Source organism: Cynoglossus semilaevis, chromosome 3 (genome assembly GCF_000523025.1).
Source record: "Cynoglossus semilaevis isolate Cse_v1.0 chromosome 3, Cse_v1.0, whole genome shotgun sequence".
In the NCBI taxonomy this organism is placed as follows: domain Eukaryota; kingdom Metazoa; phylum Chordata; class Actinopteri; order Pleuronectiformes; family Cynoglossidae; genus Cynoglossus; species Cynoglossus semilaevis.
The window spans coordinates 13,357,672-13,370,046 of record NC_024309.1 but is presented as its reverse complement, the minus strand read 5'-3'; the positions used below and the strand labels follow the sequence as shown (position 1 = coordinate 13,370,046).

Sequence of the window (12,375 nt, the reverse complement as noted above, 5' to 3'; positions counted from 1 at the left end):
GGTTTGGTCCAGGTTGAGTCACTGTACCACAGCTAACAGCGGTTGTATCGTAGCCACCATTTATAACTGGGACAAAAGGGTATGCCGGTCCGGTTACCACTGAGGTGCCCTGAGCACACTGCTGCCCCCTGCTGACTTTGGTGATGGGTTAAAAGCAGAGGTCACATTTAGTTGTGTGCTGATACAATGACAATTAATTCACTTTCACTTTGCACAATACAATACATGTTTTTTAAGACAATATTACTACATAATTACCCATACTAAAGTTAAATACCTTGAAAAGTAAATGTTTTTTTCTTCCAGTGTTGTCTGCAAACCTTGATGTTGATTTTGTTCTGTGCTGCGTTCAGGTCCTAGGTTTAGCCAGCACTCAGGTGGGAGACACAGTGGTCAGCAAAGGTGTGGTCCACTGCAAGCAGCTGGTGAAGCTTAACCTCAGCCACACACGCATCACTGACAAAAGTACAGTCACACACACACCGTTCCACACACGCAGTCCACAAACAGCCTTCTATATCGTGTTAGCTCTTTTTTCTGGTTCCTCGTTTAGGTCTGAAACATCTGAAGAACATGCACCTGGCTCAGGTGAACCTGGACCGGACCGGTGTGAGTCTGACGGGCATCGCAAACCTGCTGTCCTTCACCAACATCATCAGCATCCGGGCCAGTAACCCTCGCACCATCCCTCTGGATGAGGTGTCCGACGAGGAGTGGGAGGCTGAGTGACCCTCCTGACCTTCAGCAGGTCCTGGAGCGCCTCCTACTGCTGCAGCTGCCCGTGCTCTCCTCTCAGCTCATCTCGGCTCCTCTTCGCCCAGCTCCTCACCAAAAAAAAAAAAACACAATCACAGTCCGACTTGCACTGTTTCAACTGCATCTAGTGCCGCTAATGCATGCTAGGTTGAACGCTTCGCAGTTAGGCCATGGCTTAGCATTTACATAGTGTATATACAGTACACATACAATCAGTATTTACCTGCAGCTTCTCATTAAATGTCCAGCTGACAGACTGTGTAGCTGCTGTGGAACACGGATCGCAGAATGATTTAGTTTAAAATAAACGACTCCTCCATAGAGGAACGACGTTAATTAGGTTTGTGTAGGTTTAACACAATAGTTTAACATTAGTTCAAGTTAGCGCCGTCGTAGCTGCTCCACCAGAGTTGGCGGTAGACGTTCAGAGCCCAGGCGTTTGTATGTATGGTTTGGCGCCCCCATCGACCTCTGCCCACTAATACAGGAATGTTTTTTTTTTACTGCGTTTAAATTTGCAGATTAAAGAGAGTAAACATCCGTGCTCCGAATTTAGTAGTGGGTACTGCGTTTAAATTTGCAGATTAAAGAAAATAAACATTCGTGCTCCGAATTTAGTAGTGGGAGAACAAGATAGAAATAAAGCGCTAAGCATTAAAGCTAGCGACACCCTCGTCTCCCACACGTGTTGCTACAGTAGATACAGAAACAGTCAAAAGTACAGCTGTAACTTACAGGTGATGTGATGAACAGCCGTCTGGGTTGACCAAGTTCCTACAAGTAGGATTCACAATCTGTAAATGCAAGATGAGGAAAGAACAAGTGGAACACAGCGCCCCCTTCCCAAACACACCCACGTTCTACCATCATTTCATTGGAGGGCCACATGAGCGATCACTGTTCTGTAGAACAGTAGTAGTTCTTGTTTACCAAGAACACTGCAGTTCTCAGACTGTCCACAAACTTACTCTTAGAAGACAAACTGAAGCATTTTAATAACTGAAGTGAAATTTCAAGGGCAAAATTAAAGGAACATCTAGTCACAGGTAACATCTGTGGGGTGGGGGGGGTGGGGGTTCTCCTTACCAGAAGTGGTCCTTGAGCCAGGAGTTTAGCACCTATGGTCTTCGGTCCAAACCCACCACTGAAAGTGAATGTAAATTGTGTTCAATGTAACTGTGGGCAGGAAACCTGCCCAGGATGTACTCACGTGGCCGCGTGAACGACAGGGAATTAAAAAGTTTGTCTCGTCTCTGTCGGCTCGGAATGTCAATTCATTTAATCTCAGGAATTAATCTATGGAATCCAAGGTTTAAATGGTTAACAAAATAATCCGTGTGAAGGAAGACGTCGGCTGTGGTTTGACCTTCAGCACCAACGGTTTCTTACTCTGCCATCGTACGTCTCACACATTCCTGCCGCGGGTTTCCCTGAAGGAGAGAAGTTTGAAGTCGTTTTCTAACTCTGCTGTCACGCCTGAGTGAAAGAAGTAGCTTTTTGGAATCAGGATTTTCTATTTTAACTGCATCCTGGCGATGCTAACAGAGCAGATTCACATCTATGCAACCGTGCAGCCCACTAATCACAACCCAAAGCAACTTGGACTCACTGGTAGTTTGTGTCGTCTTGTTTACAGAGATGTTTAATAGTTTATTTTTCCCTAAAAGCCTTTTGGTTTGCATATGAAGCCACTGTCTAAAAGAAAATTAATATTAATAAAAAAAGTTTTCCTTCAATCTTACCGTTGCTTTTGTGTTCTGTTTATTCAGACAAATACTCCTATTTCTCATACTCCAATGGGATGTTTGAAACTTTGTGATATTTAAAAAAGTGAACTTTTAAATACCATAAAATATGACCTAAAAGCTGCTGCATACACGGTGGTGTAAAACAGAACACTTAGGGAAAAAAATAAAACTTGTCTATCCACACAGCACTATGGAATGCATTCCAAAATGTACCGAGATGCTTCAGGTGAATCAGCCAATCAGAGTGCAGCCGGGGGAGATGTAAGGAAACCAGAACGTTGGGTTTGGAGTTAGCATGCCACGGCACTGCGAAACCAAAATTTAACTGTGGGGTTTTTTTTTTTTGTACATGGATGAAGAGTGTCTGATAAGATGCATATATCAGTTCTGTTTGGGGGATGTTTTTCCTGCGACACAAACGTGGCTCGGGGGTCTTTATGAGGGCGCAGGTCAAACACAAGATGCGAGACGAGGGAGAGGTTCGTGTGAAGGGTGTTTAGATGTCATGCGTTTGCTGCTTCTCAATCTTTGTCTTCAGGTGTTCCTTATAAGCCAGGATGTCCTTCTTCCACTTGGTGATGGCTTGGTTCTCACACACCCAAATTTCTTGCGCCACCTTGAGGAAAGATGGAGCAGAAAAGCATCAGAACTGCTTGAACGTTTTATTGTTGTTTTGCGAAAACTTATCATGAATTACAATCACACCTGTTGAATTAGCCTAAAGTCGTGGCTAACCAGCATCATGCCACCATCAAACTCGTTGACCGCTTCTGCCAGGGCGTCGATCGTCTCGATGTCCAAGTGATTGGTGGGTTCGTCCAGGAACAACATGTGTGGGTTCTGCCAGGCCAGCCAGGCAAAACACACCCGACACTTCTGACCATCAGACAGGTTCCTGATGGGACTGACCTGCGGCACATTTCAGACATTTCTTTTAAAGCCGTCGATTTTTTTAACCACTTCACCGTACATCGTCCAACATCCCTAATTCATCACTCAGAAAACCACATTCCCACCTGCTGTTTCCCAGTCAGTCCGTAGCGGCCGATGATCTTCCTCATCTCTTCTTTCTCCTTGATCTCGGGGAAGCACTTCATCATGTACTCCAGTGGAGACAGGTCCAGCTCCAGCTGCTCTGTCAGATGCTGAAACATCACCAGATACAGAAAGATTGTTACAACCTGCTGCACATAATGTCAGGATTCCATTTCATCCGCAGCACGTTTTATTTACCTGGTGGTATCTGCCGATTTTGACGTGAGAATGTTTGCGGATCATGCCGTCGGTGGGCAGGAGCTGGAGAAGGAGGAACATGAAATACGTTAACTCTGAAATGAACAAACTGGTGATGAAAGACCCAGAAAGGTGGGGCGGGAGTCCGGGGGGTTCCACTGACCTCTCCCATCAGCAGCTTCAGTAGCGTCGATTTTCCCGCTCCGTTGGGCCCCACCAGGGCGACCCGTGTATCCAAGTCAATCCCAAACTCCAGGTTTTTGTATATGTGAGGCTGTGGAGAAAAGGAAGACCTGAGTGAGCGACTGAGGAACGTAACAGTAATCCAGAGAACGTCCCGCGGGAAATATACTCACTGTGTTGTCACTGTACTTGAAGCTGACGTTCTGAACCATGATAACAGGAGGAGGAATCTTCCCACAGGGAGGAAAAAAAAATGACAAAGTCTGAAGGAGAAGAGGGGAAAAAAAAAAAATGTTAAAAATAAATCAAACCAAATCTTCAAAGAGACACTTCCAGATTAATAATCCCACCATTTAGATTAGTCACAAAAACAGATCTGAAACACTCATATTTAGGAATCGTGATCAATTGAGATTCAATTAATCAGACTGACAGTTTTTATCCCTACATCAAATAAATATAATGGAAATAACAACAATTTTTTTTTACATCTTCTCACCTTGTCATTCACAACTTTTTCAGTCAGACCTGACGCCACCATCTTCTGCAGCGTCTTCTCTTTGCTCTGTGCTTGTCGTGCCAGTTTTGCGGAGCCGTGACCAAACCGGGCTATGTAATTCTGGGGGAGGGAAGTGAACGCCATCGGTGAGTGTGGGACAGAATAAAGTCAACAAAATTATAATTATTTAAAATCAAAAACTGGAACTGTTAAACTGGAATCTTCCTTCACCTTCATATGTGCTATTTGGTCCTGTTCCCAGTTGAAGCGTTTCATCTGATTCTCCTCCAACTCTTCTCTGGTCTTTATATACTGGTCGTAGTTTCCCTTAGGTGGAAAAAAAACAAAACAAAACATGCCCGGTCATCCTGGAGGTCTTCCCTCAGTCAGAGATAGTAACAGTCCGTCAGCCTGGCTCCAAATTTAGCAGCAAGGGATCTCTCCTAAAGTATAATCCTCCAGTGCCAAGACCTTTTGTTTGCAGTGGATGAGTAATTCTGTTTAAAGTCGAGCAAAGGTTATAATAATAAAGTAGTACTTACTGTGTAGTACTTCAGCTTCCTCTGGTGTAAGTGAATGATGTTGGTGCACACGCCGTTCAGGAAGTCTTGAGAGTGAGAGATGAGCACGAGGATTCGTTTGAACCTGGAAAGAACCACAGGGGTCAGAGCTGAAGATTAAATCAACTTTAACATGAAGGGGTGTCAGAAAATAACAATATATACATTTCATGATGCCGTATCTACATTCTACAGCACCAATTAACAGTCATATTCCTGGGGTTGGTTTATTTTATTTTTCTCTAGTGATTCCTGATGTAGATAACAGTCAAATATTCCTGGTGTTGGTTTATTTTATTTTTCTTTAGTGATTCCTAATGTAGATCCCGTTGTTGCAATGTTAGTAACCTGATGTTCAGATGGAACAGCTGAAAGAAAGCATTTAAACAAGTCTGAACTCACGACTTCAGCTCTTCTTCCAACCACACACAGGCGTCCAGATCCAAGTGGTTCGTGGGCTCGTCAAGCAAAAGCATGAAGGGTTTGATGAACAGAGCTCTACAAAGAGAATGAATTACAATAATAAATAAATCAAACATTTGTGAAATGTATTAAACACATTTATCGTTACTTTTCTTGGATATGTAGAATCTAAATCTCGTCGTCAGTACCTGGCCAAAGCAACGCGCATCCTCCATCCTCCGCTGAAGTCCTTCAGCTTCTTCCGCTGCATCGCGGAGCTGAAACCCAATCCGTGGAGGATTCTAGAAGCTCTCACTTCCGCCTTGTCTGCATCCAACTCCTCGAGACGCTCGTACAGCTCCATCAGCTTCTCACATTCAGCTACAAACGACATTTAAACCTTCAGTTCCTTGTTCCTACCGTCACCCAGACTCAAACTCATTTTTATTCTACATTCACTGCAGACGTGATTAGACGTGACTCACAGTCCTCGGTGGCGAGTCTCTCCGCTTCCTTCTCCAGCTTGATCCTCTCCTCATCCACCTCCATGACACACTGCAGGGCCGTCTTTTCACTGGGGGCCATCTCCCGGGTCAAGTGGTAAATATCAATGTGCTCTGGAATGGGAATCTCACGGTGGCCAATGGCTGACAGCAGCATTGATTTTCCTAAAAATAAAACAACATGAGACTGCAGCAGAGTCCTGAAGGTAAAGCTGAGGAGCGCAATCCAACCATCTGAGGAGAAAACAGAAAAAGGCAAAACTCACCAGTGCCATTGAGTCCAATGAGGCCGTAGCGTCTCCCTGAGTTGAGCTCCAGGCTGGTGTCAGCCAGCAGCTCCTGCCCGTGGAAAGTGAGCGACAAGCTGCTAATGTGGACATCAGTGCTGTTGGGATGTGAGGCTAAAACCCCGGTCACCGCCCGCGCCTCTGTCTTTCGAAGCTCAAACTCATCCAGCTCTTTAGTCAAGCTGGCAATACCTGTCCAAACCCAAACCACAAAAACCATTGATTTCTAATGGAATGAACAACAAGTCCAGGTGTTGTTACAGTCAAACTTTGGTCCACAAGGCTTGGTCGACCGTGGCATCAGAGGTCTCACCGTTACTGTGTGCGCCATTGGTCTGAGTTTCTGGTTGGTCAGAGTCTTCGTTGACTTCGTCTGCTTTTTTAGTGCGCTGGCGAGCTTTGGCGGCCTCCTTCTTCTTCGCTGCCTTTTTCTTGGCTAGGTCAGATGGCATGGTTGTTGGAAGGCTGTACTGGAGTTGAAAATTAAAGGTAATCAAAGTTGACGTGTGAGACAGGTAGACAGAATTTTACATTTCACACTGACCCATCGAATTTCTTTTAGAGAAAAATACCATCATTTTTTACGTGATACTAAGGTAAACAGGTCAGAATCAGGGTTTTACCACACAGATTAAAAAAATGAACACTAATTTACCGCGAATACAGTCATTTTGCTGGTCACATGTAAGAACACTGAAGTGATGTCAACAGCGGTTTACAGCATTGTCGCAAACGTGGTTATTGACTCTAACCAGGCTCTTTTTGGCTATATATAACGGTACAATGTGTGTAACTGTAAAATAAAGGTAAAGTGATCACGTTTCACTTCCTTTCAGTTCCACCTGCCGCACGTTGTGCTCCTCACGCAAGCGAAGCCCGGTGGCCCTGCCGGCTTCTAGCCGATAATGGAAGCCAACACCGCTGTAACATTAACATTACATGTTGTCACGTTAGTGTGACTATTGACGGCTAACTATAAAACAACAAATCCGCTGGGTCTAAACACCACACATAGGAGCATCATTTATAATTAATTATTTCTTTCTGTTGGCTAAGCTAAGCTAAGCTAAGCTAACAACGGCATCAGCAATTACCAGGCCTGAGCCGCTAAGGCTAAACTGGGCACAAGGCCTATCCAAGCTGTGACGGCGGCTAACTCATTAAATTATCCACGAATTGATGGCGGCAATTTGTTAACCTCAACCGCCGTTGTTTCGTTTAATTGAGTCGTACTTGTCATGTGTCGGTTATGTCTCTTTTACCTTATTAATGGAATCCTTGTCTCCGGGGCACACCGACGTCTCGTGTCCACTTTTCGCCGGGTGGATGTAGCCGCACGTTGAACCGCTAGACAAACCATATATAGCCAACAAGGGCGGCGATAAAAATGAGGACACGCCTCCGGTTGTGGGCGCAGTATATATATAAATGTATTACTAAAAATGACTAATTTGTTTGCAATAAATTTGACATAAAAAAGAGTGAACTATTTGAACTTAAAGAGTGAAAATGAATTCACATTCACATTAAAAATTAAAATGAATACAGCTACTGATATGCTAAAGGCAGTGTCATTAAAAGTGAACATAAAACTTTAGTGTTGACTTAAAAGTGAACATCAAAGTAAATGATTTTTCCAAGTAGTTTGTCACTTTTTCACCGAAGTCACTAAATCTGAGATTATTATTGTTTAAATCATTGGATTGTGTAAATTCAAAGAAATGATTTTACTTAATTAATGTGTAATATCTCTGGCACCAGGTCATTACTTGTGTTTCTTTCCTGTTTTAATATCAGACATTATACATTATCTTTAGTTAGTTAGTTGTTCATGTTGCGTCATACATGAAATTACATTTTGAGTATGTATAAGGGGGGAATAAACCACGATCTATTACTTTATATTAGGTTGTATTTATGGGCTGTGTTTACAACCGACACGTGTCTGCTTTCTTTTTTATAATGTATTTTTATACGTCATGTAGGTGTTTTGTAGGTCATGGCCCAGAACCTGGAAATCACGGAACACGTCTATATTTGGGAATATAACACCTGACAAAGATGGATTAAAAATAAAATGTCACAGTTGTTGAAGACATCTGAACATTTTAAAACGTCTGTTCGAAAACTTCTGTCAATTCCTGAATATTCTTGGATTGGTTTTCATTCTTACTCATGCGCTTTTGTCTATATTCAAAATTCAGTTTCGGTTTAAAAAATAATATCCTTGTAAACCACAGGTGTTGTAAAAAAACATAGATTATAATTTCAATAATTTCAGCCCTGTGACGTGAACGTGGTCAGGAAGGTGATGCTGTTGCAGCCGCAGCACAGACCAACTAATGATGATGATGATGAACGGGGGTGAAAGAAAAAAGAAAAACAACCCCTAACGTTATTTCTCAGCGGTGCATGTGGCACTCAGCTGTTAAAGGAAGAACAAAAACTGAATACGATGGATGGCGTCTGTCCCGTTTCCTGGATTTGTGACATTTTACCCACACCTGAGAGATATAAAGTCTGTATCTTCGTGTCACTGTTTACGGAGGAAAAGATGGACTGAGAAGCAGCAGCGAAGATTTTTGCAACGGAACAGCGGAAAGGCTAACATGCTAACACACTCCTTGGCGTCTCTTTCTCCGTAACACAATTGCTCCTCCGTGTTAAAGTTATTTTTTTAATAGAAAACATTTATATTTTCTTATTTTGCCGTTTAAGAACTAACTAAGTAAATAATGTAATTTTAAGGATTAACGGAACGATTCTTGTAGCTACATTAGTTAGCCCACAGGAAGCTATAAAAGCTAGTTTAAATTAGTGATGCTAATTAGCATTAAATCCAATGTAACGCTAATAACGAGATTTTAACGTTATTTTCCCAAAAATAACGCTAACCGGGATTTACACTAAAGGTAAACCAGTGCTGTTTAAAATTTAGTCTTAGTTACTCATGACCTTGAAATGAAATACTTTGCCTATAATGCATCTCTCAGGAAAATTAAAATGTGACATTTTTTTAAGTGGCGCTTTCACTTAAACGTATAAAACTACTACTGAAGACTTGACTTTTTTCTTAAATTTCCTTGCACGCGACATAACTGGTATACATTTTCCTGAGACGCAGCATTATCATTATTATTTTTAAAAAATATATATATTTTAATTATTCCTGTCATAAGTGAAGCTCAGCTGCCAGGTATGCGTCTCTCCTCGTTTCTGGCCCTGTTCAGGCCTGCTTTACCCCTAATCCTCGGGCTGTCTCTGGGATGTAGCCTGAGTCTTCTCATGGTGTCCTGGACGCAGGGGGACGCTGAAGACTCTTGCGGGGATGAACTGGGGAACGGGAGGGTTTTCATGGGCAGAGGAGATGCCCAGAGAGTGTCCAGGGATGAAGCTGGGGATGAGGATTTCCAACCACGCATTGTGCCATATCACAAAGACCCCAACAAACCTCACAAGAAAGTTCTCAGGTGGGTGTCGGAGACACAAATGTGACCTGTGTGGTTGTCCATAAACTTACAATAACAACAAAATAAGAACATGAAAGTTTTGTGTCATCTGTTTACAACACAGCCAGTCAAATCAAAACCATGTTTTCAAGAGAGTCTGTTTCTAGTTTGCTTGTAATTAGATCTTAAGCGGATAGAATTAAAAGTTACATCTATTTATTTATTATAGTAAATTATCAAAATATTACTGCAGACAAGGACATGTACTGAAAACTTTAGTTCCAATTAAATTCATTAAAATTAAAATGTCATGTCTTCTATCCAAACAAGTCATGTTTTCACTTCTATAAAAAGGAATATTGATTTCTGAAATGTTTATTTCACCCCTGATGGATTAGGATAATTAAGCTTTATGATAGTAAGGGGTTGCTGCCAAGGAGTTGGACACAGACTGTCATTGTCCTTTGCATTTTCTTTCTAACTATAGATTTTTTTATGCATCATCATGTACTTGGTATTCTACTGCTAAAATGCTGTCATCCCATATCAAAAGGCTTTTTTTTTAATGGATTACAAAGCCAATTTTAGGCTCCTTGATACACCAATTTGCCAATAAATGGTCTACAATGTATACTTGAGATGAAGACTCTCATATTTATCTTCTAATATTCTTTTTTCCCCTTTTTCTGCCTCTCTGTCCTCATCTGTAGAACCCGGTATATCCACACTGAATTGGGCATTAGGGAGCGTCTGCTAGTGGGCGTGTTGACGTCCCGGGCCACCCTCAACACCTTAGCTGTGGCTGTGAACCGTACAGTTGCCCATCACTTCCACCGCACCTTTTTCTTCACCGGATTGCGCAGCCCCAAAGTGCCCCATGGCATGACGGTGGTTGCCCACGGCGACGATCGCCCCGTGTGGCTCATGTACGAGACGGTTCGCCACCTCCACGAGCACTATGGCTCAGAGTACGACTGGTTTCTCCTAGCACAGGATGACACTTACCTGCAGGCGGATCGTCTGTCTGAGCTGGTGGGCCACCTCAGCGCAGGTCAGGACCTGTACATGGGCAGGGCGGAGGAGTTCATTGGTGGAGAGGAGAAAGCTCGCTACTGCCACGGTGGTTATGGCTACCTGCTGTCCCGCAGTCTGTTGGCTCGTCTGCAGCCACATCTGGACACATGTCGTAACGACATCCTCAGCGTGAGGCCCGACGAGTGGCTGGGCCGCTGCATTATAGACTACCTGGGTCTCAGCTGTGTCGAGGTGCATGAGGTAAAAAATAAAAACAGAGAATATGTTATTTACATGGAAATACTGGAAACTGTGTCGAGGTGCATGAGGTAAAAAAAAAACAAATAAAAAAACAGAGAATATGTTATGTACATAAATACTGGGAAATCAGAGCAGTTTTGTTACAGTTCAATTTTCCATTTTCTTTTTCAGGAGATGACCTATCAATATTTTGAACTGGGGAAAAATGCTGATCCAGAGCGGGAGGACAGTCCAGAGTTTAAAAATGCTTTCACCGTTCATCCTGTGTCTGAACCTAATCTCATGTACCGCCTGCACAAACGCTTCAGCCAGATCGAACTAGAATGGACGTACCTGCAGATTGAACAGCTCCAGGTTTGTCAGATATATACAGTATATAAATGCAGATTGAACAGCTCCAGGTTTGTCATATATATACAGTATATAAATGTATGTTCCAGGACTTGCCTATGGTTTATAGACATCAAAAAGCCAAAACAAAGCCTGCAGTCTGTTGACAGGCTGAGACATGAGACATTCCTGTGTCTCATTGTTAGAAAGACACCTCAGTCCCTAATGCCTGTTATAGCATCTAAGTATAGGTAATTATGGGATTTTTAACTTGACTTTAAACACACACTTCCTTACATCACGGAGCTTTTACACCGGTGATGGATCATTTTCATCTTTCACAGTCACAGTGACTCGTCCTTGTGTGTGTTTTTGTCAGATGCAGATCAACAACCTGAGTGACCTGACACCAGAGGGAAAGGATGGAGTGACGTGGCCAATAGGAATCAACCCTCCTTTCAAACCCAGGACACGTTTTGAGGTCATAAACTGGGAGTACTTCACAGAGGAGCACATCTACTCCTGCGTCGATGGTTCTCCGAAGTGTGAGATCAGAGGAGCAGACCGCGCTGATGTCGCCGCCATCCTGGAGATCGCTGTGGAGCGTTTGAACGAACGCTACCAGCCACAGCTGCGCTTTCGTAAACGCCGTCTGCTCAACGGATACCGGCGCTTTGACCCCACGCGTGGTATGGAGTACATGCTGGACCTGGCGCTGGAGGCCTACACCCAGAAGGGCCACAGTCAGGTCATCGTGAAACGGGTCAACCTGCTGCGTCCTCTCAGTGCAGTCGAGATCATTCCAATGCCTTACGTGACTGAGGCGACGCGGGTGCAGGTCATCCTGCCGGTCACTGCTCAGGATCAGGACTATGTCAGTAACTTCCTAGACATGTACGTGATGAACACTCTGGACACGCACGACAATGTTCTACTGACGTTCCTGTTTATTTACGATCCCTTCGACGCTCAGCGAGTCAGCCAGACGGATGTGTTCGCCGGCATCAAAGCGATGATCGGCGAGGTAGAGAAACGATACGGGGACGTGAAGATTCCCTGGATAAGCGTGAAGACGGAGGTGCCCTCACAGGTCAAACTAATGGACATCATTTCTAAGAAGCATCCAGTGGACACGCTGTTTTTCCTGTCC

At 43.5% G+C, this 12,375-nt stretch overlaps 3 protein-coding genes across 4 annotated transcripts in view; 2 read left to right on the top strand and 1 right to left on the bottom strand.

Annotated features, from left to right (window-relative positions):
- LOC103377404 (F-box protein At3g58530-like) overlaps nt 1-1,319 on the top strand; it is a 3,797-nt gene extending 2,478 nt beyond the window's left edge. The window contains exons 9-10 of the mRNA XM_008308203.2: nt 354-465; nt 554-1,319. Of these exons, the coding sequence (XP_008306425.1) occupies nt 354-465; nt 554-729 (288 nt within the window). The 3' untranslated portion in view covers nt 730-1,319. The remainder of the gene's footprint in view (nt 1-353; nt 466-553) is intronic.
- A 1,510-nt stretch (nt 1,320-2,829) lies between these two features.
- On the bottom strand, nt 2,830-7,700 carry abcf2b (ATP-binding cassette, sub-family F (GCN20), member 2b). Of its 2 annotated transcripts, none has more exons than XM_017031791.2 (15): nt 7,434-7,700; nt 6,485-6,636; nt 6,151-6,363; nt 5,867-6,049; nt 5,591-5,762; nt 5,382-5,477; nt 4,962-5,064; nt 4,651-4,746; nt 4,420-4,539; nt 4,094-4,183; nt 3,901-4,011; nt 3,738-3,800; nt 3,521-3,649; nt 3,210-3,413; nt 2,830-3,120 (listed from the first exon to the last, which is right to left on the bottom strand). In XM_017031791.2, the coding sequence occupies exons 1-15, from the start codon at nt 7,529-7,531 to the stop codon at nt 3,001-3,003; spliced, it is 1,950 nt and encodes a 649-aa protein (XP_016887280.1). In that variant the 5' UTR covers nt 7,532-7,700; the 3' UTR covers nt 2,830-3,000. The 2 variants fall into 2 exon arrangements, with proteins under 2 accessions (XP_016887280.1, XP_008306424.1); XM_008308202.3 differs by having other exon boundaries at nt 6,485-6,641; nt 7,434-7,699.
- Nucleotides 7,701-7,845: 145 nt separating this feature from the next.
- chpf2 (chondroitin polymerizing factor 2) overlaps nt 7,846-12,375 on the top strand; it is a 5,775-nt gene continuing 1,245 nt past the window's right edge. Inside the window, 4 exon segments of the mRNA XM_025054319.1 lie at nt 7,846-9,641; nt 10,331-10,895; nt 11,067-11,249; nt 11,605-12,375. The exon segment at nt 11,605-12,375 is cut by the window's right edge and continues 6 nt beyond it. Of these exon segments, the coding sequence (XP_024910087.1) occupies nt 9,370-9,641; nt 10,331-10,895; nt 11,067-11,249; nt 11,605-12,375 (1,791 nt within the window). The 5' untranslated portion in view covers nt 7,846-9,369.

Bases quoted from the DNA above. Each gene is read 5' to 3' on its own strand.
- abcf2b (XM_017031791.2), bottom strand. From the start codon at position 7,531: ATGGTTTGTCTAGCGGTTCAACGTGCGGCTACATCCACCCGGCGAAAA. The intron at 6,364-6,484 runs GTGAGACCTCTG...GGGTTTGGACAG, and splicing joins CAATGGCGCACACAGTAACG to GTATTGCCAGCTTGACTAAA. The intron at 4,540-4,650 runs GTGAAGGAAGAT...TCCCTCCCCCAG, and splicing joins ACCAAATAGCACATATGAAG to AATTACATAGCCCGGTTTGG.